We start from the raw sequence: 27,935 nt of genomic DNA on the forward strand, positions 1-27,935 counted from the left end.
TGAATGTATATCAGAAATTTTTACTTGGTTTTGTTCAACGCCATACTGTGTACATTAGGCAATCTTCCCAACAAAAAGAAAAGTTCAAATAAAAATCATAAAATAAAATCATATGAACATGTACATATAAAAACAATTCATTAACGCATAGGATTTTTTTGTACTTGCAAACATGTGAACAATTTGCACGAGTCTTTCTGTTCTGTTTCTTTTTGTTCTTTCTCATATATTTTTTTTGTAAAATTATAAAACTTACAAACGTAAAATGTACACTTTTTCTTGGAGATGACCTCCAGCATTCAGCTCAGAGAGTTAAGGCCATGATAGTGTGGGAACGTTGCTACAACAACAGTCATTATGACGTCATCATTCCCTTCGAGTCAACGTGCATCTCACCTGATCCAAACTCGAGTCAGTCCGAGATCGTTTTGTTTGTCATTCGCAGTTTCTATATCTTTGCGTAGTGGAGTGTAAGATTTTAGCAAGACATTTTCAAAGAGTTTGTGGCATCATATTCACCTTTAAAAGTCTTTAAAAGCATATATACAGTTGCAACCCCCATTGCAAATCAGGTTTATTGGCAGAATTTACAGACTTTTAGCTGTGTGCAATCAAACAAAACAATAGTACAACACAACAAATGTGTTCAAGTGGAATGAAAATGCAACTTTGAATAACTTCTGCTATTTCAATTACTTTAGCTTGTTTTGTTCATTGCAAACTGCTGAAAGTCTGTAGATTTTGCCAACAATCCTTTAGCAATTTTTTAATTACAACTGTATGTAGTAGATTTTTGTATATGACCTTTTTGGCATTTATTTCTGTGGGTATTAGCTTGCAGAGGTTTAAAATGTACAATTACATATTTGATAACTCAGCTGGCACATTCATAAACAGTCGACCCTTCCCTGATTGGATGCAGCCGCTAAGTAAATAATGCACAAACCACATATTGCTTGTTACATCTATGCATTCCCATAAAGCCACTGCTTTAACAGGCACTCGCACCCACATGTTCACCATGTCGGTGTTGTTGTCATCTATATGCATGCCCCTCCGTGCCTGTAGGGGGCAGTACAACATGACTTGACCTCGCAAAACGCATGTTTGTGTATGAGTGGATCAGAGTGTGTGTGTTTCTAAGGACAGATGGCACCCTGTCCACAACTTCCCTTCATACGGACGAGAAACGAATGCTTTTCCGCCCAAATAAAATGAATTAAAAATCATTAAAAGAATGAAAGGAAAGCAGAATGACCACATTAAGAGTTTCTTCTCTTTCACCCGTCTCACTCAGGCTTGTTCTTTATCGGCTCTCCACAGCTGCTCCTTGACCTCCGGTGGTAAAGTGTTGAAGAGATCTTCCTCCACGATCAGGCCGGAGCGCTTGAGAAGTCGACATTCGGAGAGCTCCACCGGTAATCCCTCCAGCCGGTTCCCGCGGAGCTCCAGCTGCGTCAGGCCCGTTAACTCTCCGAAACGCGACGGCAACACCGTAAGGCAGTTATTTCCCAGATTCAGCGTCCGCAGCTTCTTACACTGGAACAACTCGGGCGGCAACGTCTCGATCTGAATCGGGGGGGGGGAAAGACACGATTAACACACAATCTCTGCTATGCGATTCTCTTTGATGAGTGTGGAAATAAGCAAATAAGACGTAAACATTTCGGTAACACTTTACAATAAGGTTTCATTTGTTAGTTAAAGCTGCAGTCGGCAAGTCTGGCAGATTCTCGTGCCCCTCCCCCACTATCACGAGCACCCTCCCATCGAGTTCGCGAGTTCGTCCTTTTTCTCTCCGCCATCACGCTTCGTACAATCCAACACACCTGCGAACTTCAGGCGTGTCCATGTGATTATTGTAACGTGCGCGAGGGGGAAGGAGGGGATCTGTGCTGTGTGCACAAACTGTTATTGACAGTCAGATCTCACACAGCCCTGCGCTGATTGGACCAGAAGAACTGGGAGCGGTAGATTTGGAGCTTGGTGGAGGTAGAAACGTGTGTTTTTTCTAAAACCGGCTGATTTATGTTGTTCTGTCGGAGCTTAGTGTCGGTTTTAGTGAATATGATCAAAAAAAATCTTGCCGACTTCAGCTTTAACATGAACAATACTTCTACAAATTTGAATCTTATTTAAACAGATAGTTCACCCTAAAATAAAAATGAAGTCATTATTTACTCACCCTGGTGTTGTTCTAATGCCATATGCCCTTTTTTCTCTTTTGGACCACAAAACGAGAAATAAAATGAAAAATGTCCTGCTCGTGCTTGTCTAGATAATGGCAGTGAATAGCGACCAGCATCAAGCTTTAACAAAAGAATCATAGAACGATCTCATTCGACACGTGTCGTTTATTCCAAGTGTTCTGAGGGTATACGATAGGGTTTGGCAAAAAAAAAAAAAAAAGTGTTTTTTAATGAAAATCCTGGCTTTGGCCGCTGGTCTTCTGTGCACAGCTGTGTGTACGTGTGACTCTGTTAGCGCTGCCGTTCATCCCGACTCGCCCAGAAAAAGCACACAAGTTGTGAGAAATCAAGATTAACAAAAACACAACATGAAATACCCTTCACAAACCTTTCTTCACAGAGTCAGAAGTTTGTCTGAGTTTGTCAGAATGTGAACGGATATATTCACTTCAGAGTAGAAGGTACATGGGATGGATTTCATGTCGCATTTATGTTAATTTCTCATAACTTTTTTTTTTCTTTTCCTCTGGGTGAGTCGGAGTGAATTGTGCCGCTGATAGAGTATCACTAACCAGCAGTCGAGCACAGAAGATCAACGGCCAAGGTCAGGACTTTCTTTAAATAACACATTAAAGGCATACTATGCAGTTTCCGTTTTTGTCAAACAGTGACCCCTAGAGTCACTGTGGAGTACTTTAACGTTATTGTCGTAAATACCACTCTCGTTTTCTTTTCTTTGACTCTTCCGACCGCACTTTCTTCATCAACTCTGCCATGATTCACGTCTCAAATGCGTGCTAGTGTCTTCCATAGAGGCTCCTTCATATGTTGTTGATGTGTGTGACGTCGTGCCGTAAAGCAAGTCGTGATTCTCGTGAGATTTGGCGGGGCGCCACCTCTCAAACTTATGTCCCCCCCTGCTTTGTTATCAGGATGATTCGCCCTATTACGAGTTTGTTTACCATTGAAATGACTTCGAATCTGTTATATTAAGGTACAAATCTTGCATAGTGTGCCTTTAAACTTCAGTTTACACTTCAACCCTCTCATAAACCCCAGAACACTCGTAATATTCGACACGTGTCACATGAGATCCTTCTATGATACTTTTGAGTCTATTCATCTGGACGAGTGCGAGCGATTCTCCTTTCTCCTTTTGAGGTCCAAAAAATAAATAACGGCATAAGAACACCAGTTTGAGTAAACAATGCCTTGATTTTCAGTTTAGGGTGAACTATCCCTTTAATATTAATGTCTACATTTACTAATACAAATTTTAAAATACATTTTCATTAATTAACATTAACAAAGATGAATAAATGTTGTAAAATAAAGATATATATTGCTCACTGTTAGTTCATGTTAGTTAATAAACTAATGTTAACAAATTAAACCTTATTGTAAAGTGTTACCAACACTTTATTGTAAATAATATTTATTAAAATCACAGAAAATATTAGTGTTTTTAAAGAACTTTTTTTTTCTCAATATCAGGTTATTACTACACCCATTACATTTTTCTATTTGCACTGGAAAATATCTTGTTTACCCATTTTTCTTATAAAAATTGCAATTGGGTTTAAAACGTGATTTTAAATAATAAAAAAACAAACAAAAAACAGGTTTGCTGCATTTGAATCGATTAATTGTCAACTGTTATCATTTACACACATTTATTTTATTTATTCCAGCCTTTTCAATAGCTAACAAACCACAAGCCATTTGGTTATTTTTGTCAAAGGACTAAATATGATTTTAGCTATTTTGTGTCTCATTTACCATTCAATCGGTGTTTTGTTCAGTTCATAACGGATACTGTAGTAGGTCACAGTAGGTGATCTGGTGTCTTGGTTAGAGTTCATTTTGCGATAATGACCAGCTGACTGGATTGATACGAGAAACCCAAAACCAGCACAGCTATGCAGGGAATCATTTGTCCAACAAAACAGTCAGTTATCCAGTTAAAGGCTACAATAATTGACCGCAGAATGCCACGACTGACCAATCAGAGTCCAGAATTCCAGAGAGCTGTGTAATATAATCTATCTGTAATAAACAACGTGCCCCATTTAAAGCCACTCGCTCGGCAGGGCGGAGACCCTGAAAACATTATACACAGGAAAACCAATTATCTCCGGAGTAAGCTGCTAATTTTGGCCCCCACACACACACACACACTCACACACTAAAAAAAGCAAACATATGCATCTAGTTATGGTCCACCTTGATTCTCAGAAAATAACACAAATTACACAACTCATTTAGATAATAATGAGCAAATGAAAAAACCGGGAAGTGTGTGTGTAAGTTTGTGTGTGTGTGTTAGTATTATTGAGATACTATTGTAGTTTTAATTAATATTTTGAATTAAATTTTTATATTATCCATTAGGTCATAGACCAAAGTGTCTTGTCTATATAGTTTTTATACATTTTTATTTTATATATTTTAGAAGTACACACACACATATATCCATGTATATATATATACACATATATATATATATATATACATACATACACACACACACACACACACACATACATATATGCAAGCATACATGTGTGTGTGTGTGTGTGTATATATACATTTAGTTATTTTTTAATTATTATTTTTTAGTTATTTTTTTCTATTTAGTTTTTTTATTTTAAGTAACAAGATGTTTTTTTTAGTTTACTATAATAACCCTGGTGTTCACACTCCTTGACAGGAGGTCCCATAAACCTGCTATTTTCAGAAACATGCCACACACACTCTCAAATACGCCCGTTACTAAAAACAACCACAAGTGCACGTCAAACTCAAAACACATGAGAGAGAGAGGCAGGGTTTGTGTTGCTGCATAATAATGTTGCTGGACTTTATGTTTGTACATTCCCTGTTTACCTCCTTTGAATTATCTGACTCGCATCCAAAGAATCCAGATTCAATAAAACAACGGCGCCGTCTAATGGGCGTTTGACGGATAAGTATGCGCAACATGCACTTGGAGGGTGTGGCCTCTCGGATACATTCTCACTGGCACTGCGAGTGGATTCCCGTCATGAAACGCCACCGACACGCTTATTTTATTTTACAAATCTCAAAGATATTTGCTATGATTGCCATCATTTTCATTTAATTAACGTTAACTGGCCTGAAATTACTGTGTTTACTATTGTAATGATTAGTTACCTACAACAGCAACCTAAAGCAATGACTAAACCGCTGTTTTGCTAATGGACAATAAGTCTACGCTGCCTAGGTGACGTCAGCCAGGTGTGAGCAAGTTAGTGACAGATATAAAATAATTTTCTTTAAAAATGACTTGGACTGAGGAATCCTTCACAATAACACGAGGAACATGGACTGAAGTACTATTCAAGTATATTATATCATTTATTCCTGTGATCAAAGCAGAGTTTTCCGCATCATTACTCCAGTCTTCAGTGTCACATGATCCTTCAGAAATTCTAAAATGCTACATATTTTTCCAGGATGCTTTGCTGAAAAGAATAGAATTTAATTGAAATAGAATCTTTTGTAAAACTCTAAATGCCTTTACTGTCACTTTTAATCAGTTTCTTGCATCCTTGCTGAATAAAATTGGTTATCCACCTTGGATATTAGTTATTTTATTAATTAGGTATATTAGTTATTAGGTTATTTCCTGACGAACATACTGCATTTTGAATTATTGGAGGCAATTCCAGTTTCGGGAACTTGAACTTCCACTCAAAAAGACTGAAACGAATAATTTCAAATTATAAGGTTGCACTGTATATAATCCTTATCCGTCAGTTTCCTGTGAAAGAGATACTCCTGTGAGATTATCCTGGTTAAATAAAGGTCAAATAAAAAAGTTTGACTGAATGAGCTCTTAAGTTTCCTTAGCCATCAGAAGAAGAATTGTGACATGCTATATTAAGAATATCTGTAATATATGTTAAGAGCTATTTTCTATGGAAGCTTGTTTCCGCCACAGAACAAAAAATAAAAAAAGGTAATTGCGACTTGATCTCACAATTCTAACTTTCTTCTCTCACATTACTCACATGCGACTTTATATCACGCAATTGGGAGATACAAAGTCAGAATTCCATGATATAAAGTCGCAATTGCACGTTATAAAATCAGAATTGTGAGATATTTTCGCAATTCTGAGGAAAAAAGTATTTTTTTCAGTAGAATTGGACTATAACTCGCAAATGTGAGTTTATATCTCACAATTCTGAGAAAAGATGTCAGAATAGCGAGATATGAACTCGTAATTGCGAGAAAAAAAGTCAGAATTGCGAGATGTAAATCGCAATTGACCCTTCGCAGGGAGCTTGATTGACGGGTGATCTGACCAATCATACTTCGCCATCCGCCATTTTGTCGGACAAAGCAGTCAGGAGAGTTAGTAGATTAACATGGGAGGATTTGACCTTGAAAAGCGGAGTGTACTGACGTCTTTCCGCGGTTAAAACAACATTCCTTCTGATGTTCATTTGATGCTATACATGAACTAGAAGGAAGAGATGATCGGATCACGAGAAGCTTTAACTGATGATCTACAGCGATCTGACCCACACATTAAGGAGCCACAAAACTGTACTTATTGTTTAAATTTCTTTTAAAAAACGACCAAATTTGAAAGGTGAGACTTTGTTTAATACGTTTATTATCAAAAGTAACCGAAAAGTAACCTGGTCTGTGTGTTGTCAGTGTGCTCTCTGCTCCGCGATGTATTTTTCACTGCGTGAGAACATGGTGTGTGTGAGAGCGGCGTAGCTTGTCGGACATAGCGACAGTAACTAAGGGGGGCGAGTCTTTCCGAACGATCAATTGGGAGATATAAAGTCGCAATTGCACGTTATAAAGTAAGAATTGTAAGATATAAACTCGCAGTTCTGAGGAAAAAAAGTTAAGTCTTCTTTCAGTAGAATTGGATTATATCTCACAATTTTAAGAAAAGATTTTAGAATTGCGAGATGTAAACTCGCAATTGTGAGATAAAAAGTCGCAATTATCTTTTAAAGAATGTTATTCTGTGGCGGAAATACTTTTCAGTCGCTCCTTTTTTCCCCTACTGATTATTTTCTTTTCTTTTTTGTATTCCACTGTAACAATATGAAAAAGGACAACATATTGTGTTCTGCTCTCCCGCCTTAATCCAATATATCCCTAGAATGATTCACTGGAATGCACTGAGAATCTTGTTTCTCTCCCCAAATCCTCACGTCTCTTTCCAGGGTTTGTTTTCACATGGATGCTTTAAAATGAATTTGCCTGCCCTTTTCACTTCTTTTTTGACAATTTTGGCCGATACCGATATATTGGCAGATAAATCTAAATCCAAATTTTAATATAATTTTTGAGAGCCTGATCACAAAAACTAAATTCTCACCAAAAGCCATGAAGGAAATAATCCATTATTTATCGTCTTTAATATATCGGACACATTTTCTTATTTGGCTGATAACGATAACATTACAAATGAACATATATCAGCCGATATATCGTGCATCCTAATAAATCGCGATTTTCACTGTTTACTGGAATGTTTCTAAAGCAGGTAAATACAATATTTATGGTCGGTCAAAATGACGGGAATCACTTATATTATCGATAACCAATCAGAAACCAATTAGAAATATTATCACTCAATGTTCCAGGTAATTAACATTTTTGATTAAGGCAACATATGTTACATAATACAAACATATATTACTACCGTGATAATTAACACGTCCTTAATATTGCTGAGGAAATAATCACGCTTTTTGGGGCTATTCATGGTCGGTTGTAGTGACTTGTTAATGCTTTCACACTTAGATAGTGTAGAATAATATCATCACGCAAAAATGTTATTGCGTTCATAGAGCCAATGTTACTGTAAATGTATTTTTTGTATGTATGTGAAAAGCCCTTCTAGGGACTGACAAATTAGCCTTGGCTATAAATGTGGTAGTGTGGTACATGTTTATTGTTCACACGTGTCCCTATTAAATAAAATAAAATAAATAAATAAACCTTTCGCTGATTGTTTACAGTTTAACAGAAGTAACTCCCATATTTTGCGTGACGGGGAGTATGAGAAAGGTGGATACAAGACGGTGTTATCTGAGTTTGAGTCCATGTTTCTCTGCCGTTTTACATATTCAAACTCAGATAACACCATCTGATGAAATCTCTCAGGAACATGAGGTGACATGCACATGCAAGTCTGCACATTTACTCACTCTGTTCGCCGTCACCGCAAAGTACTGCAGGTTCTGTAGGAATCCGATGTCTGGAGGGATGCTGGTCAGGTTGTTGTGGCTGAGGTCCAGGTATCGCAGCTTCCTGCAGAAGAACAGCTGAGCGGGAATCTTCTCGATCTTGTTGCGGTTCAGATAGAGTCGCTCCAGGTTGGTGAGGGTGCCGATCTGGATGGGGATGTAGGCGATTTGGTTGTACCAGAGTTTGAGGCACACCAGTCTGTGGAGATGCTGGAAGCTGATGATCTCCTCGATGGTCTTCAAGTTGTTGTCCTTCAGGTCAATCTCCTACAGACAGAAGTTATGATGTGCACATCAGAGTCAGTGAGCCCAAGGGGAAATTCCTGTGGTAAGCAGCCAAACTTTAGGAAATGTACAACATTTATATAATGTAGCAGGCCATATTATGCATGACCTCTTGATTTTGGTTTTGGGCTCTACTAGAATAAGATTTCATACTTGAATGTTAAAAAAAAAAAACTTATTTTTTCATATTTGTCACTGTTGCAGCTCGTATCTTCCTAGTCTGTCAGTAACGCTCGGTTTAGTTCCTGTCTCTATGAAGCCCCTCCTTCTGAAAAGCACAATGTGCTCTGATTGGTCGGCTGGAGCAGTGTGTTGTGATTGGTCAAGCACTTCGAGCATGTTTGGGAAATGTCCCGCCCGTTACCATAACTACGAGTTTCCACACACTACTAACTCAACCAGGCCCCGCCCATTTATTTTGCATATGCCTTGGGCAGGAATTATTTAAATGAGGAATATTGCGAGTCCATTTGCCATAAAAGAAAAAAAAAGAATTACAGGAATTCTGGATTCTAAACCTCAAAGAAATGCCACAATCAAGAGCTTGAGTCAGAAATGAGGGAGAAACACCCAGAAACTCCTCATATGTGCCGCTCACAGTTACCTTACCATTAATGCTTGTATAACACACATGCGTCTCCTTCCGTTAATAATAATAATGTCTAGTGCGGTGGCTGTGATATATAAACCTACCAACGTCCGTTGCCATGATTTTTTAAATGACTTATCACTAGTAGTTATAATACACTAATATTTTTTTATCGATATTTAGAAAAAAAAAAGAAAAGAAAAAAAAAAGAAAAGAAGAAAAAAAAAAAAAAAATCGCAAACGTTTTGCGCAAATCTGTAATGGGAACGCGGCTACTGACACTGATATAGAGAAGAACTCCCGCTGGAGGAGCTTTGTAATTTTGCAGAGCTTTTCCATGCTCAAACCGCGACATCACACACTAAAGAAAAAGCATAATAGGTCCCCTTTAAGATACTCTGATTTCACTTGCATACATTAGTTCCGTAGTATATAATTATATGCACAGGTTTTGTGAAACTACATGACGGAGGAGTTAGTTTACCTGTAGATTGTGCAGGCTGAATATGGAGTGCGGGATCCTCTCCAGATCACAGCGCACCAGCTCCATCTCCGTCAGGTTCACCATCTTCTTCAGACTGTTCAGAACCATCAGTTTGGTCCCTTCGTTATTGATGGAAAGCTTCTGCAAGTGAACGCCAACGTCTGTCACCACCTGACAGGGGGAAAGACACACTCCAATCATCATTTTGTCATAAATGAAAGTGCAAAATGCAATTCCGTGTTGTTAGATTAAAAACAAAACCAGACCTAAAGAACAGTCTGAGATTTGTTAGAATTTCCCTACTGGTCTTATATCTTCACTTTATATATTAAATTACATATATTTGTTGTTTTTTTACATTTTGTTCAGAATATTTACAAAAAGTACCTACAATAATAGCATAACACAATAGTTGCTAATTGAATATTAGAAAGCATGATCTCTGAAGGAAAGTCAGGAGTGGAACTATGCTATATAGTTTATATATATTAATAATATATAATAATTTTTATAACTATATAAAAACATTTATTATATAAATGATAAAAAAACAACTATTATATAATAATATAATTTTATTAATTTTAATTATAGAATTTTAGCATTTTACTTTAAATATATATATATATATATATAAATATTTAAAGATATATATGAGTATATACACACGCACAATTTATTTTGGATTATACATTATATAAGCAAAATATGATAATTCATCAAAATGTTTTACAAAAAGATTCAATAATTTTTTTTTATAAAATAATTTCTGTATAAACTTCCATACATGCATACATACACACACACACACACACATATATATATATTTTTTTTTATTTTTTTTTTACTATCTAAAATTATATATAATGTGAACTGTAATTAAAATATTTATATAAAAATGTTCTTTTTATTTTTTTTTGGTAAAGATTTTGATTTAAAAAAAGTATATTTTTGTCTTTATAATAATGAACACTGATAAATCATGCACAACAAGTCCAAGAACATGCTCAATTTTAATTTGAATCTTTCATCAGCATGGTATGACCGTCATCAGATACCACACATGCTCTGCTGTGGTTTCTGTCATATGCTTCCACACAGCAAGAACGACATTTATGAATGTGTTCATGAATTTCTGTAATCTACATCATCTCACCTGAGGCAGTTTAGTGAGGTTGCTCTTCAGCCGCAGGACCTTGAGCCTCTTGAGCTCCCGTAGGCCGTCGATGACGATGAATCGGTTGTTATCCGCGCTGAGGTTTCCGGTGAGATGGAGCTCGCTGAGGTTCTTGAGGCTGTAGATCCACAGCGGGATCTCCTTAATGTCTGTGAACTTTATGTGTAGTGATTTGAGGTGCTCGCGGAGGAAGGCCAGAGCGGGAGCCTCGATTTTAGCCGGTGTGTGGTAAAGCCACATCTCCCTCAGGTTACACAGCTGTGCGATAATGGGCGGGATCGTAACGTCAGGGATCAGCTCCAATTTCAGCACCTGGAAGGATGAAAAAGAGAATTAATGCGTTTATACGTTCTCCCATGCCAACATAATATGCAAAGGCAACTTTATATAAACTCTAAACTAAATAAATAAAAGTTGATTAGGCGTCCTAAAAGCTGATTGGCCAATGGTGTACGATTGGGGCGGGACCATCTTTTTTAACCAATAGAATAGAGGACATTATTCCAGAAACCTTATTATTTTAAAAATCAAGTCCCGCCCTACATTTTTTTCTCATTCCAGTTGTAAATTATATGAATCTTATAAAAACAGTTTAGAATATGTTAATTAGCCCAGAGTTATTTTAGTATTTATTTATTTTAGGGCTGTCAAAAGATTAATCGTATCCAAAATAAAAGTTTGTGTTTACATAATATACGTGTGTGTACTGTGTATAATTATTTATATATATAAAAACACACAATCATGTATACATTTAAGAAAAATTGGTTATATTTATATATAAAATATTTATATTTAAAAAAAAGGAATATAATTTAGCACAACTTACCATGTGCTTTTTTTAGTTGGAAAACAGATGCTTGTTATTGAGATGCATCGCCAAAGCCGGTTCGTTCATTATTCAAATAATGCAAGCCGAAAGATATAATTTGAATTTTTGAGTGACAGACAAGTAGAAGGGCACATTGGGGGGCCAATCAGTGTTCAGGAGGCGCCAGTGCCCCCATGGCCCCTCCCCTGTCTACGCAACCGCCTTTCATGACCTGCTAATCAGAGCTTCAACGCCTCTGCTGCTGCTAACGTCTTGAACCGTTGAATATGCAACTGGTCATTTATGTATACACGCATTCATTCAAGCCTGCAAACCAGCTGCGTAGATAGGCTAATAGACTACATAATAACACAATCAGGGTTTTCCTGTGTTGTGATTTTTTCTTTTCTTTTTTTTCCGGCCGATACACAAGTGATATTGCAAGCCAGAAGCAAATCGTATTATGTTTATCTCACGTTCCAAGCTGTAAATATCAGAGGTGGAGATCTTGAGTCACGTGACTGCACACGAATTTAAAGATTTCTAATAAATAAAGAAAATTACTTGATTGTGACTTGTGAACGAATACTCTAACTGTCTCTTATGGATAATTTCTCATAATATCCAGAGATTATGAAGATATTTGATGTTGAGTTTTCTTGCTGTCTGAAACATGCGTTTTTCTTCAAATATCTTGTAGTTTTGCAATGTTGTCGTGTGGCACAATCTGGCTGATTTCTTGAATTTTCTGTCAAGCAAAGTGAACAAAGTGAGTCTCAAATTAAATGTAGTGTGTAGGCCTAATGTATATGTGTTTTCTATCAAGACTTCACAGAAGTTAGTGACAAAACATCATGACATCCAGAAACATTCTCAAATAAAAAAACATGAATATAAATAAAATAAATAACGTAACGTAATAAAACGTAAATAAAATATAAAAAGTACCCTTTTAAAGAAGTAATGTTAGCTAGCTATCTAACAGCAAGTATGGAAATATGATATTATACAATCATATATGCACATTGCTAATTAGCCTTGGCATATTTAGATTTGGTCTATTCATTAATGCAAATTACTGCAACTGCTGCTATGCAAATTTAATAGGATGTGGATACAAGTTATTATTATTGTATTTAATTAATAAAGTTATACTAATAATATATGAATAATATACTTCTGCATTTGTATAAATAGGTAAGGCTGTTCTATTTATTTATTTTTGCCCATGTATAAGGTGAGGATTTGTGTAAAGTTTATATAACCTAATGTTGAGAGTTTTATTATTTTTGCGAGTTGCACTCATATTCACAGATTGGATTATTTAATTTATTACAATTTTTTCACTTCTGAAAAAAGTGAAAAGTTAATACAAATGGAATTAGACTTATTTACAGCAGTGAATAAATGGATGCCATTAAAGCAACACCAAGGAACTCTTCCTCTTCGGTCGCCCTACAGGTTGGAAGCGGAATAGTCCATTACCGCTGTCGAAAATAATTTAGCCTAGAGTCGCACGCACGCTCGCCATTTATCCAGCACTGAATGAACGATGTCCACAGACAAGGAAGAGTATGATGCATGATTTTATGAAAGTATGATGTATTGTGACATCAGAAACGAAGAAAAACAAAGTAATGACTATTGTTACGCTTGTCGTAAAGCAAGTCAAATTTGTCGTTTTCTTATTTCTCATTAGAACTACAGAAACGCGACCCAATCTGGCAAACTTACATAGTGTGAATATAGCAGATAAAGGACCGCAAAGCGGAGGCAGAAGTGCCTTTCACCCTGTTACGACTTGATGAACCACTGAAACGATTTTGGAAACATTATTTTAAGGTAAAAAAAAAAATCTTTCTTAGTGTTGCTTTAAAAGAAAATAAGGTATCACTGTTTATTGCTGATTTTAAAGCTTAAGGCCATTGCACACTGAGTCCGAAATTTTCGTATGCGTTTTTTCGTATTCGTGATTCGGTGGCTCTGAATTGTCAAAGCACCATTCAAAATGCGTGTTACGGATGCGAAAAACGCAGAAAATCGAACCCGTTTCGATTTTTTTTATGACGGACGAAAGTTTCGGAGGCAGTGTGCAAGCGTGATTGACATAACGTGAGGTCGTATTTATTTTTTAACGTGCGAAAATTTCGGAATGCGAATTTTAAATGATTTAGATATCTACAGTTTTACATATAAACATTGGCCTGTATTAATTGTGGCCCCTCTTGTGCCCCCCCCCAGTTGAAAAAATCCTAGATGCAAACCCACACACCTCCAGTTCTACCAGGTCGAACACGGTGTCCGGGATCCCGCTCAGCATGAAGAGGTGCAGCTCTAGTTTCTCCTGCGAGTTCTTGGTTATCCTCTGCCGGAGTTTCTCCAGAGTCCACTCGTTGTTCAGGTTCAGCTGTCGCAGTTTGTTTTCGCTGACCTCCGACAGGAACACGGCGAACCGCTTCGAGTACAGCGGGTCGTACTGGTCGATCATGTGCAGCATGAAGGCGAAGTCGTTCTTCACGTCCGGGATGTCGCTGTACCTGCTCTCCTCGCGGATGGACTCGAAGGAATAACGCTTTAGCGAGCGGCTGATTATCCAGTACAGCGTGTACATGCAGATGAGGCCGTAAACCACCACCAGACTGATGTAGAAACAGGCTAGGATCTTAAACAGTGTGGCCAGAGGATGAGCGCAGTGGTATGTGCGATAACCCGTCAGACGCTCGATGTCCACGGTACAGGTCACGCTGAACGTGATGGAGTGTACGTAGTACATGGTGTAGCAGAAGATAACGATGAACTGGATGACTTTGATGATTACCTGCCGTATGTAAAGGCGGTGAACGATGTCGCCCTCCTCAACGTGGATACGAAACTTCTTCACCTGCAAAAAGAGAAGGATGGGATGATATACTCGGATGATAATTGACCGTTCGCAAAGACACGCCCCCCTTAGTTACTGTCGCTATGTCCGACAAGCTACGCCGCTCTCACACACACCATGTTCTCACGCAGTGAAAAACACATCGCGGAGCAGAGAGGACACTGACAACACACTGACAGACAAGACAGACCAGCTTACTTTTCGGTTACTTTTGATATTAAACATTAAACAAAGTCTCACCTTTCAAATTTGGTCATTTTTTTAAAAGAAATTTAAACAATAAATACAGTTTTGTGGCTCTTTAATGTGTCTGACAGATCGCTGTAGAGCCTCAGTTAAAGCTGCTCGTGAACCGATCATCTCTTCCTTCTAATTCATTTAAAGCATCAAATAAACATGAATGAACATCAGAAGGAATGTTGTTTTAACCACGGAAAGGCGTCAGTACACTCCGCTTCTCAAGTTCAAATCCTCCCATGTAAATCTACTAACTCTCCTGACTGCTTTGTCGGATAAAATGGCGGATGGCGAAGTATGATTGGTCAGATCACCTGTCAATCAAACTCCCTGCGAAGGGTCAATTGGGCTCTGTTCTAAAACCTAGTGAACTAGCATGCGGTCTACTACCTACACAGACAGCTTCATAGAAGGCATTCTAACTCAAATAGATCCACATAAAGGATTTACTAGTTGATGTGACATAAATTTAAAAAAATCCCAGGAAATAATTACTGGGTAAAATATAATAAATATAAATACATATATAATAACATTTATCAGCCTAAGTTTAAATAAGTCTGCTTCCTTTATTAGTATTTAGAGAGCAAGTTTACATTTTGAATATATAATTATAATAGATATTTACTAAATATTTAGCAATATTTTTTAGCATTGGATAAAATAAATATATTCAGCAATAAATGTTTTTAGCATTAGATGAAATAAGTATATTTTATTTATTAGTGTGAAGTATACATGTATAAATTATATATTTATGTGTTATATACATAATTTATTTAATAATATTTAGCAATACATTTTAGAATTGGATGAAAAGTATATTTTGTTTATTAGCATATGAAATAAGTATAATTCATATCATTTAATTGATGCATTTATTTAGTAATGTTTATACTTTTCAGTATAGGGTGAAATAAGTATATTTTATTTATTAGTATAGAAGTAAATATACATTTCTAAATTATAAATATATTTATTAAATACTAATATATAACTATTTTTATTTAATCATATGATCAATACTTTTCAGCACCGGACAAAATAAGTTTTTATTTATTTATTAGTTTACAAAGCAAGTATACATTTTTTAATTACAAATGTATTAAATATTAACTTAATATTTAGCAATACTTTTCATCATTGGATGAAATAAATATATTTTATATATTACTACAGGAAGTAAATATATTTATAAATGATAAATATATTTATTAAATACTAATATATAAATAATAAATAAATAAATAAATAAATACAAATATTTATACATTCATTTGATTTATTTGTATCATAATACGTTAAAAAAACAAATATTTTATTAAATATACATATTAATAAATTATCATTTTTTTAGCATTGGTTGGAAGTATATATTTTTATTATTATTATATGAACAGAGTATATATATCTAAATCATAAATATATTTATATTTAAGAATATTTGTTGTAATGCAATTCTAGGATTGCCCTCTCCACTAATGCTGCCTTCGAATTTGGCTAAAAGAAAGTATTGTGGAGGAATAAAGGAACATCCTTCTCATCTGGAGTGCGCCTATGATGCCTTAAAATGCTACTGACTACAGAGGCAGTCCACTAGGTTTTTGAACACAGCTTTGATAACCAGACATCCCGCTTGTGCCTCGAGACCAGCCCTTCAATAAAGCATACGCACACACCTTCTCAAACAGCGCCTTGGCCTGCTCCCCTTCCTTCTTATCCAAGACCCCCGTCTCCGAACGGTCCACGATGCCCTGCTCGATCCGGGACTTGGTCCTCTGCAGCATCGGGACGCTTGCTTCCACATCCTGGTCACTCACGCTGGAGGCTTTCTTATCCGTGGAGCCGTTCATCTTCCCGGCCGGCTTTGGGTCACTCTCCTCCACCACCGTCTCGGACAGCGCGCGCGTCGTCCACGGCGAGTCGAAGCATTTCAACAGAATGGACACGAAATGTTCCAGCTTCGAACTGGTCCGTGGAAACTTAAACCAAAAGTTGCTACATGCTAGAAAAATCAGGGTGTGCAGCAGCACCAGATACGGGAAGTACTTCGCGAACCAGTGGAGCTTGTTCTCGTAACACACAGCGTCCACATAGTTGTACTGGTGCCGGTCGAGGTCGTACTGGATGCCCTTCGGCTCCGGGTTGAGCGGCAAGCTAACGTTGAGCTGTTCGCAGGACTGGTTGACGACCCATTTGCATGGCAGGCAAATCATCTTGTCCTGCGTGACCTGCAGCGTGCCACCGAACACTGCGATCATCAGCATGACGATGGAGATGTAGTCTGTGAACACGTCCCACCATGGTTTCAGAATTCGATACGCCGGCTGTGTGTCAGCAAAGTACCGCAGCTCAGTGATGGGAATCATGACAGTTTACCTGAGGAAACGAGAGAACCAGAGGGAAAATGGTAGGCAAATAATAATAATAATAATCAAATGCCCGAGTCATTTCTACCTAAAAAAAAAATATATATATACTGTATGTATTTTGAATAAGGTCATATCACTCTCAACCTTTTGTAAAAGGTAATTTCTACAATTAAAAAAAAAACATTTTGTAAAAGGTCATTCCTAAAATAAAATAAAAAAAAACATATTTTTTTCGGCATGCATGTCAATCAATGAGTGCATTCACACCGCGAGCAGGACCAGCGCGTGAGCGTCAAGCAGGAGCGTTGCGTGAGCAGCAGTGAAGCGGGGATTCGGCGCAGAGTCTATTTTTGCTGCGCTGCTCACACTCAATTAAAGTGAAAGCACACTTTTGATGGACAAAATCAATATGATTTCACAGAAAAAGTACCCAAAATGCACAGAATATGCATGTCTAGTGTGTTTTAACAAAAACTGGAGTAGGCCAAGTCAGAAAAGAAAATGAAGACTCAAATATTTATAGAAAATGTACCCATTTAAACTTGTTTTTATTATTCAGTTTGGGTAAAACTATATGGCCATTGATTTCATTAAAAAAAAATATATATAAAAAATATGTGTGTGTGCTGTAAAGTGGCAAGAAAAAAATAAATCTGAATCGGCTAAAATCGGTGCATCTCTAGACTAAAGTTAACTGAAAATACACATCTTTCACTTCACACACACAGTGTTTCACTTTCCGAGCCTGTAATTCATTCTTCTGTCTTTTTCTTCCAGTATCTGTGGGTCAGAGCTCATGTCCTGGATGCAGGAAGTGGCTGAAATGAGTCAGCAAAACATCTTGTGCTGTGCGTGCTTGTGGGAGTACAGTTACACAGGACATAAAAAAAACTTGCACACAAGCACACAAAATCATAGTTGTAGCTAATTTTAGCATTAGTTTCAGGTGCATATGACGCATGCATTTATGCCCAGAGGTTTCTGCATGGGGACTGACACAACATCAGCTCAGAATTAACAACAGCTGCTGTCTGCTATTGTCCAAACAAAAAGTGTCTTTCAAATCACAGGATGAAAAAAATCACCCTGATGATGAAATACTATTTCTGGTGGATGTTTGCATGATCCATTTATGCTTTGAGCGTTCCTGAAAGGTCGTGGGTTTGTTTCCCTGGGAATGTAATACTGTATATGTATGAACTGGTTAAAAAGGACAATGTGAAATTTGAATGCAATGCAAATTGGATAAAAGTATCTGTCAAATACATAAATATAAATTCCTTTTCAAATAATATTGCTTAGTACCCTTAATTCTAAATTGTGTCTATATTATACTGCATTTATTTAATTATAAATACAGTAAAAACAGTAATACTGAAATGTTATTTATTTATTTTCAGCATCATTCTTGTGTCACATGATCCTTCAGAAATCATTCTAATATGCCGATTTTCTGCTCAACAAACATTTCTGATTATTATCAATGTTGAAAACAGACATGCGGTTTCATTTTTTTGTTTGTTTACTGAGATTAATTGTTTCAGGATTCTTTGAATAGAAAGTTCAAAACAACAACATTTATTTGGAACAGAAATCTTTTGTAACATTATAAATGTCTTTTTTTAAGTTTAAGTTCGTTTTCGCCACGGAATAAATCAATTAAAAAGATAATTGCACATTTTTCTCTCACAATTCTGACTTTTTTCCCCCAGGATTTTATAAATCCTTATAAATCCAGATCTCACAATTACGAGTTTTACATTTCAATTCTGGGCGAAAAATTGTGCGTTTTTATCTTACAATTCTGACTTTATAACTTGCAATTGCAAGTTTATATCACGCAATTCTGAGAAAAAAAAATTGTGGTGGAAAAAAGCTTCCATAATTTATTGCATCCTTGCTAAATAAATGCTTTTTTTTTAAATAAAAATCTTAGTGACCCCCAACTTTTGAGCGGTAGTGTATGAACCTAAAAAAAGCATATACCGGTATATATATAATAATGACTACAGTATATAAAAGTAATAAGAGACTTGTAATGTAGCTAAATGTTTACCTGTAAACGGCATGACGCTCCGTGTCTATATTTTGACAACACTAAAGAAATACATAATTTTAGTGCATAAGCATGTGAATTAGGACACAACCACATGACTATATGATTACGAAACCTCCAGATGATTGGAAGCTAAAAAATTTATGATTCACATTAAAGGACGAATGGACAGTTTACTCATAACATACCCCAGAATGCCAAAACACCATATAGTATATGACTCAAGCACTACATTTCATGTTATACGAAAGCCTTGTATGGGTAACAGATCAAACTAAAAAGGGGAGGAGAGAGGAAGAGGAGGGACGGGACGGGAGAAAAAGAAAGCGTTTATTAGCTGGGGGGAAAAGCGAGACAGCGAATAGAGAACAAAAGTGAAGAGATGAACAAAGAAAAAGCGTTTTAATAAGGCATCCAGACAGATAACTGGTAATTTCCCTTCCCAAAATCAATCATTCCAGCATTTAGACGACCACAGACACCAAACCAGCGTCAGTGTGGGCCGTATGCATGCGCACATCAGGAGTCTGGAATCAGTGACTCAGTATAAATTGACAATCTATACTTAGGCTCGGAAAGGCTGGGAATTTTCCGTTTGGCATTCAGGAGCTGGAGTGAAAATGCAGAAAAGGCCCCAGCAATTGTTCACGGAGAGACCTTGTAAAAATTCCACGTTGGGTTGAAACGACTCCAAGTTCCTAGAGCACCTCCGTTTCTAAACATCCTCAATGGGAATATACAACATGGCCAAAGATGAGATTATGTTGCTAATTTAGTTCAAACTGCTCAAAGCCATTTGGCTGCATTTACTGAAACGCAAATATATACCCAATTTTATACAAAACACCCCCTTCTATGCAGGGCCCCTTTCAGGGTTATTATGAGCCAAACTAAAACCTGGTTAGATTTGCATTTCTAGAGCTCGAGAGGTGTGCTATTACTTTACTAAAAGAGCAGGAAACTCTCATAAACTCAAGTCATTTATAGACTAGAATGTCACTATAGGCTTTTGACTTAGGCTTGTAAGAGTTAGGGTTGGGAATCAAAAATACTTCTTGTTATAAAAAATAATTTAAATTCCACTTATGGTTTCCGGTTTCTGGCACAAAAGATAAATGAATTTGTCACTCACGCGCTGTTTTCTGCCGCTCATATAGTGCACGAATAACGACTTGAGTTCTCTGTCGCATCTTCTTGCTCTTGAATAGATAAAAAAATACACACAGAGTTATGTAAAATATCCTCGTAAACACAGTTATGTCTCAAGTGAACGTGAACTGGCGGGAAAGAAAACGTGTGTAACTATTTCGCATTAGTGGATCAGCTCTTAAAGTGACAGTAGTCTAATAAACCTACTGACGTCTGTGTCTTCAATATTAATCAAAGAACAAAAGAAAATCACTCACTGATCTTGACTGAATAGTTTTCTTTTTATAAATAGAATATAGATTAATCCTTATTAAAATTATTCAGTGTTATTTTACATTTGATTTCATTTTCTGAACTTTAGTTGTTCGGTTGTATTTATTTGTGCTATTGCTAATTTGTTCTTATTGTATACTACTGACTATATACTTGTCTTTAACAATGTTTGAAATTTGTATTATTTAGTCTAGTTTAATAAGAGTTTGTTGTTTGTCAGATTTTTGTTCATGTTGTTCAGCAGCAACAGAATCATGTTTGACTGAAATCAAAACTGGGATTCGATAAGAATCACTAAAATTAAAACGATACCCATTGAGTGTTATTTGAGTATTATTTATATACGATTAGTATTAATATTTTGAATTGGTTTTTATTTTTATATGAAGTTTTTATTTTTGTTTTTGTTCAAGATTAGCAGCCTAATTTTGATACATGCGTTTGGCATTTACATATAAATACTAGGCTATTTATATATTAATTTGCCATTTATAAAACATACATACATAGCCTATAGGATACAACATACAGGAACCTGCTGGAAACCAGTTTCACCCCGTCAGGCCAGTTTAAAAACCAGTCAGGCCCGTTTAAATTGTACCTAAATTGTTACTTTTAACCTTTCCTGTATAATAAATGAAATATACATAATATATATGTTTAGCTCCATTTATTTTATTTCAGTTCTAGTTTCAGTCATATTAATTCTTGTCTAACTTGTCAAGGCAACATTCATTTAAGTTTTTCAGTGAACAAAAACTGTTTTAGCAGTTTTACTCTTAATTAACAATGACAGCATTGTAAGCACCCACCCTAGCATTATGCTACAATCGTGCTAAAACTAAAAACCCTACAGCAATTCCTTCTTGGCAACTACTCACATCACCCTATTTACATTAACATCCTTATCTCCCAAACACACACTGACTGAATATTCACACACAGAGATAAAAACACATACTTACACTCTACAACCAACCATTCACACGCATTCACACGCATTCACACCACAGTTGCTTGTTACAGTCCTGTAGAAAAAGACGGACACACTAAAAAATATGCACTGAAGAAGAATATAACACTTGTAGGACAAAATCCTTCATTTGCAGAAATAAATCACATAAAAGACAATAACTTAGAGGAATAAATAATTCACCCAAAATGACAATTCTGTCCATATTACCGACTCAAATGACCCTGTTATTATCTTTATTCCCAGTCTTCTGTCCTGAATAATGAAAGTTACAGCTTACTGGGGTTGTCAAGCTCATAAAATGGCAGAAGTGTAAAAGTAGACTATATTTATTTTGTGCACTATATTTAAGAATTTTTCTAATGTAATTTGCTGCTAGTTTTCCCATCCATCAGTTATACGAGTTCAACACAACACAATTCAAATTAGTAAATAATGAGGGAATTACATTTTTGGGTGAAATATTACTTTGAAAAACAAAATGCACAAGCACAACTAAATATGTGTCTATTGGGTCTCAGCTGAAAGTCTATTAACAATTAACAAACACAAACCTTTGTACACACACACACACACACACACATACATACACAACCTCTTTCTTCTTAACAAACTTGATTAAACTTCAAGTATTTCAAAAGCGTCTTTTAAACAGACAATTTCCTCATATCCTTCAGAAAGTAGACAGAAGATGCCGTGTATGTGTGTGTGTGTGTGTGTGTGTGTGTTTCTTTCCTTTAGGAGAGATTGGAGACGTGTTGTTTTAACACAAGGCCAAGTGAGTGTGTTTATCTCCGTCCGGCTCACAGTCTAGACCAGCACTACTAGTCCATGACCATGAAACAATAATCTTTGACAATGCCATGCAAGTGTGTACACACACACACACACTCCCCATTTATCGTGTGCTTGCTTGAGATAAAAGCCTCTTTCTTTGAAAGTAATTACACGCGACATTTTCCTCAGCCTTCTGGCATCCACACTAAACACCCCATTCCTCATCATAGTAATGAGGCTGATACTTCATCATACAGCAAAAACACCTCAATTCTTTCCCTCATAACGTAAATAAACGTTATACTTTCACAAAGTTAGCAGTATTGACTTCTCTCATAACCTCTAGTAAGCAATGTCATCTCGCTGAAAAGCCCAACAGCAGCAGGAAAGCTGGAACAAGCTACTAAGAGCGAAACTGTATTCTCTGTGTTTGTTCCTTCTTCTCTGAATCTGAACATTATGTCATAATAACAGACCGTTAGATTAATGTGCACTACAGTCTGTGCTCTCCCGAGTTGCTACGATAAATACAGGACGAGATATGGTTGATACAATATGATATGAACCTTCATTGTGAGTCATCTAGATCAGAATATGACAGATTGTCTTCTAGTGGAACTGCAAAAAACACTTTCTAATGGAAAATCTTAATCACTTTATGTGACTCTGGATCACAAAACCAGTCACATGACGCACGGGTATATCTGTGGCAATAGCCAACAATACATTATATGGGTCAAAATTATAGATTTTTCTTTTATGCCAAAAATCATGAGGATATTAAGTAAAGATCATGTTCCATGAAGATATTTTGTACATTTCCTACCGTAAATATATAAAACATGTATTTTGTGAGTGAATGCGGCACAATCGTGAACATAATTGCACAACTTTAAAGGAGATTTTCTCAATGTTTCGATTTGTTTGCACCTCAGATTCCAGATTTTCAGATCTCGGCCAAATATTGTCCTATTCTAACAAACCATACATCAGTGGAAAGCTTATTTATTCAGCTTTCAGATGATGTACATATCAATTTTTGAGTTACACATTACCCATAAGTTTTGTGGTAAGGGTCACATGTAAAAGAACTGTTTATTGTTCAACAACAAAATGTTTGCCTCTTTGAAAATCAAACATGGGGATGAAAAACAAGGTTTGTATCTGCTTGTATTGCTAAATGCTAAACATTTTATAATTACCTTGACAAAGAAGTTCAAAAGACTACCTGATCAGTTTTTAAGTTGGCTCAACTGGAGCGAATTAGTTGATTTAACTTAAAAAGTTGAGTGTTATTTTTTCAAGTTTGTCTCTATTACTTTTTTTAGTTGCTGGTTAGATTTTTTTTAGTTGATGCACCACCAATAATCGCATTTGGAAATTAGAAATAGGTTTGTTTGCTTTCTCCCAATGTTGGTTTGCTGTGTCCAATTTGCATATTTCTATTCTCACATTAATGGATGTGAAGAAAAAAACGCACAGCACATTATAGACCATCAATACTCAGAGCTCTCTACAACTATTCTGATGCTTTCATATTATTGACATCATATTATTGACAATACCTCATGACTGTCTCTGACCTGTCCTGCTTTAACTTATTTGTGTCATGTGAAGGCCAAGTATGGATATGGTAAACCCTCTGCATTTAACCCATCCAAGTTACTTAGTAGTAGTAGGGCTGCGCAATATATCGAATTTATCGAAATATCGCAACGCAACAGCTTGCAATAAATGGGGTCATGAACAAAAGACAAAGTTTTTTTTTAGCTTTAATAAGTATCAGGATATATTTAATTCATACAGTGAAAACTAAGCAATGTTTTTTTTATATATTTTATAATTCAGTATCTTTTATTAAATAAACCTAATGTAGGATAACCTGAAGCCCTGAGGTTTACACTGATGTTAAAATAACACTTGTTATGCTACAGTAAAACACTGATGTTCACTTTCAGAAGTTATAAGGATGTTTTCTTGTCAAAAAGAATGTGAAACATGTAGGTTATATAATTTTAAATATATTTTAATGATAATTTAAGTTTATTTTACACACTTTATCGTATCGCATATTGAATATCGCATTATTTAAGGAGTTATCGCATATCGCATTTTTCTTCAATATCGCACAGCCCTACTTAGTAGTGCACACACATTAGGAGTAGTGCGAAGTGAACACACACATTTTGCTGAGACATCCGGGGAGCGAATTGGTGTTAGGTGACTTTCTCAAGGGCACCTCAGTCGATTCCTGCCGGTATTGAAAATCGAACCCGCAAAACCTTCGGGTTACCAGTCGGACTCTCTAACCATAAGGCCTCGGCTGCCCCTTATTACATGCTTTCAAAGCCTGTGAGTGAACACGTGAAAAACTCTTCTTCCGCACAACATTATGTCCTGAGTCCCGTGAAATCCAGGTGCGTCTCGCAAACACACACACACACATACACACACATACACAAAGGGTCTGTTGTTTAACTCACTCGGTTTAGTTTCCCCAAGGGCATACTGTCCCCATCTGCTGCTAACGGCTGGTATTAAAGAAGGACATCACCCAAACACACACCAGACTAGTGCATCATCTCCATAACCATCACCACACTCTGTCCTGTCAACAGAAGAGCTGGACAACACACTGACACACAGGGAGAAATGAGGTTTTAACGTGTCATGTTGAAATCCTACGGCTTCACTTAATGATACAGAAATAAATGCTTGCTATTTCTCGCCACTAATTCAAACTACCATGCCGGAAAGACTAATGACAGAGTTTTATTTTAACCACTCAAAGCAATTAAACGTGCACTTTGGTATAAAACCACACTTTCAGCGATGGAAAGTGAAATAAAAAGCTTGAACGTGGCAATTACCACATAACAATTTGGACTGATCTCTTAGTTTGTAAAAACAAAACGAATGCATTTACAATAATGGACGTCTATGGGCAAAAGGCATTACAGAGCCAGTGAGAACTCAGGAACCGATTCATCTAGTTTGCCAATTAATCATTTAGAGTGGTTTTTGAGAGCTGGAAGAAACCAATTCACCGAAAAGATCAGAATCAAAAGAGTGATTTTTAGAAGAACCATGTCTATTTGTCCCACAAACATGCCAAAGAAGAGCAAGGGCAGATTTGAAGATTTTCAGTGAGCAATTACCTAAATTATGGTCTGTTCGGTTCCTTACAAAGTTAGTTTGCCGTGTTTTTAGTTCTAATATTTCATCCGACAGCCAGTCTAAGTGTTTGACGGACGTGACGACGTGTGTGAGAAGTAAACTATGTTTGAGTTTTTGGCTAATTGTCATTATCAAACGTGCTGGAAAACATTCAAAATGTTTTATTATACTTATTTTACAGAATTACGTTTATTTTGTGGCTTAAATATATTACATGTTACTCAGAAACACATGTTTGTTGACATGTTTGGCTTCTCAAAAATATTACAATTCAGCTGTTGCAAAATTTCAAAAATCAATTTAATTTATTTTTTCTTAGGAAAGGTTTTGAAGCACAAAGTTGTTTTTAATGTCTCTTATAACAAAAATCTTATTTAAACCCATGAAAATGCAGATCATGTTTTGAAAACATACATTTATGTTTTTTATATTTTTTTTATATTTGTTATAATTTTAAATTAAATTGTGTGTGTATATATATTATATATATAAAAACATATTTTATTAATATAAAATTGATATAGCCAGTCACTGAGACCTCGAGAACAGGATCAATCTGATTTGTGAATTAATAATTTTAAGGACTGGAATACACAAATTAAGCGTCAAACGAACAAATCAGACATCCGTTTGTATTTGTGCATTCATTCTGTTGTTCGGATGCATTCGACTCTTTCACAGATGCTAGGAAAGGGCATTTGGTGAGTTTATGTGGTCACAGGTCTTGTGTGTGTGTGGCGGTGTGTGTGTGTTGTCCCACAGACATGCATGCTTTGGGTTTTACACCCCTCACGGCAGTCAATTACGGGTGTGTCCCGCTCACATTCGGCCGGCTCCAGCTAACAAAGACATCTTCACACACGTTGAGGAAAAACATCAGGCCTGCACTTGTTCAAAACACACACATCTCTCGCCTCAGAATTTAACCGTCATCCATGTTATTAGGGCAAAATAAACTAAATATAATGAATGCAAATGATGTGAAACTAGTCCATGATACATCTGTGCTGTTTTCTGAAGTGATACGGCAGCTTTGTGTGAAGAACAGACCCTCTGTTGCACAACGGCGGTACACCTATCTGAGGTTTAAACCTGTGGCCAACAGGTTACTAGCCTACATTTTTAACCACTAACCCACAACACACCCAGCAAGGAGTGTCCCAAACTCATTCTACTACTACAGTAAGTGGAGAAAAACACTTGTATTTTTATCTCTAGCCCTAATTGGCCTGAGTGGCTGTATAATCAATAGGCTGTAATCTAAAGGCAGGGTTTTCTCCAATCTGCTATATGGCACGGACCCCAAACATGATCATTATATATACATGTGTGTGTGTGTGTGTGTAAAGATCCAATTTATACTGTGAAAATACATGTACTTTTATTTTGAAAACATTTAGTTTCTGTTACATTACATTATTTTTACATATTTATACTCACTGTGGTACTGTTCTGTTTTAATAAGTAATTTAATTATTTATTTAGTATTATTTATATATTTTAAAATATATATTTATTTATTTATTTAGTTTAATCTTTTATATATATATATATATATATATATATATAAGCCCTATTTATTTATTTTACACTCTCTGAACTTTTTGCATGGACTCCCATGAAGACCCCAGTTTGAAAACCCCTAGTTTAGGGGGCCATATACAATTACATGAGATGTTATATTAATAAGATCAGATCCAGATACAAGCACAGCAAACACGCACTGACTGGAGAGTGAAAAACCACAAGCACAGAAACACAATAATTCAATAATTTATAGACTAACTCAAGACGCACAAAGTTAAGCGCGCACACAGTCCTTGGCCTGCAGTTTAATGGTTTTCCGTGGGTGGAAAATTAAAGCTTGTCTTGTTGGTCTCCTAAAAGCCTTTTGTGTTGTCGAACACACCCTACACACACACTCAACCCCCTGAGAAACACACACACACATCCGGCGCAACTCACCGGCCTCGTTACTGAGTGGATCTCTGGCTCCTGTGGCGCATAACTGATACATGTCTTTCCTCCGGTCCACGATCCACAGCGGCAGCCTCACACACTCCGCAGCCCGAGGAAAGAGTTGAGGAACGCGGCTAAGCCACGCCCAGGAATACGCGTCAGCCGGACCTCCCGGGATGAGTCTCATTCGAATCCTACTACAGCGAAGGCTCGGCTCATGAATATTAATTACGTAACTTTACGTTTAACCTCTAGGCCAATCCTGATTGGCTGAGAGAAACACCGCGGGCCTAGACTGACT

General features: G+C 36.5%; 1 protein-coding gene across 3 annotated transcripts; it reads right to left on the reverse strand.

The window, feature by feature from the left end:
- On the reverse strand, positions 1-27,832 carry lrrc8aa (leucine rich repeat containing 8 VRAC subunit Aa). 3 transcript variants are annotated; one of them, XM_079586354.1, is made up of 8 exons: positions 27,641-27,830; positions 24,982-25,133; positions 16,578-17,277; positions 14,053-14,661; positions 10,949-11,281; positions 9,793-9,963; positions 8,396-8,701; positions 1-1,569 (listed from the first exon to the last, which is right to left on the reverse strand). In XM_079586354.1, the coding sequence occupies exons 3-8, from the start codon at positions 17,265-17,267 to the stop codon at positions 1,294-1,296; spliced, it is 2,385 nt and encodes a 794-aa protein (XP_079442480.1). In that variant the 5' UTR covers positions 17,268-17,277; positions 24,982-25,133; positions 27,641-27,830; the 3' UTR covers positions 1-1,293. The 3 variants fall into 3 exon arrangements, with proteins under 3 accessions (XP_079442480.1, XP_079442481.1, XP_079442479.1); XM_079586355.1 differs by lacking the exon at positions 24,982-25,133 and adding an exon at positions 20,459-20,525 and having other exon boundaries at positions 27,641-27,807; XM_079586353.1 differs by lacking the exon at positions 24,982-25,133 and having other exon boundaries at positions 27,641-27,832.
- Between the last annotated feature and the right edge of the window lie 103 nt (positions 27,833-27,935).

The sequence above is a fragment of the Phoxinus phoxinus genome (assembly GCF_949152265.1).
Source record: "Phoxinus phoxinus genome assembly, chromosome: 17".
Lineage (NCBI taxonomy): Eukaryota > Metazoa > Chordata > Actinopteri > Cypriniformes > Leuciscidae > Phoxinus > Phoxinus phoxinus.

Excerpts from the sequence above, each read along its gene's own strand:
- lrrc8aa (XM_079586353.1), bottom strand. The coding sequence starts at position 17,267 with ATGATTCCCATCACTGAGCTGCGGTACTTTGCTGACACACAGCCGGCG. Across the intron at positions 14,662-16,577 it reads CCAAGGCGCTGTTTGAGAAG|GTGAAGAAGTTTCGTATCCA; the intron begins GTGTGTGCGTAT and ends CTCTTTTTGCAG. Across the intron at positions 1,570-8,395 it reads TTGCGGTGACGGCGAACAGA|ATCGAGACGTTGCCGCCCGA; the intron begins GTGAGTAAATGT and ends CCCCCGATTCAG.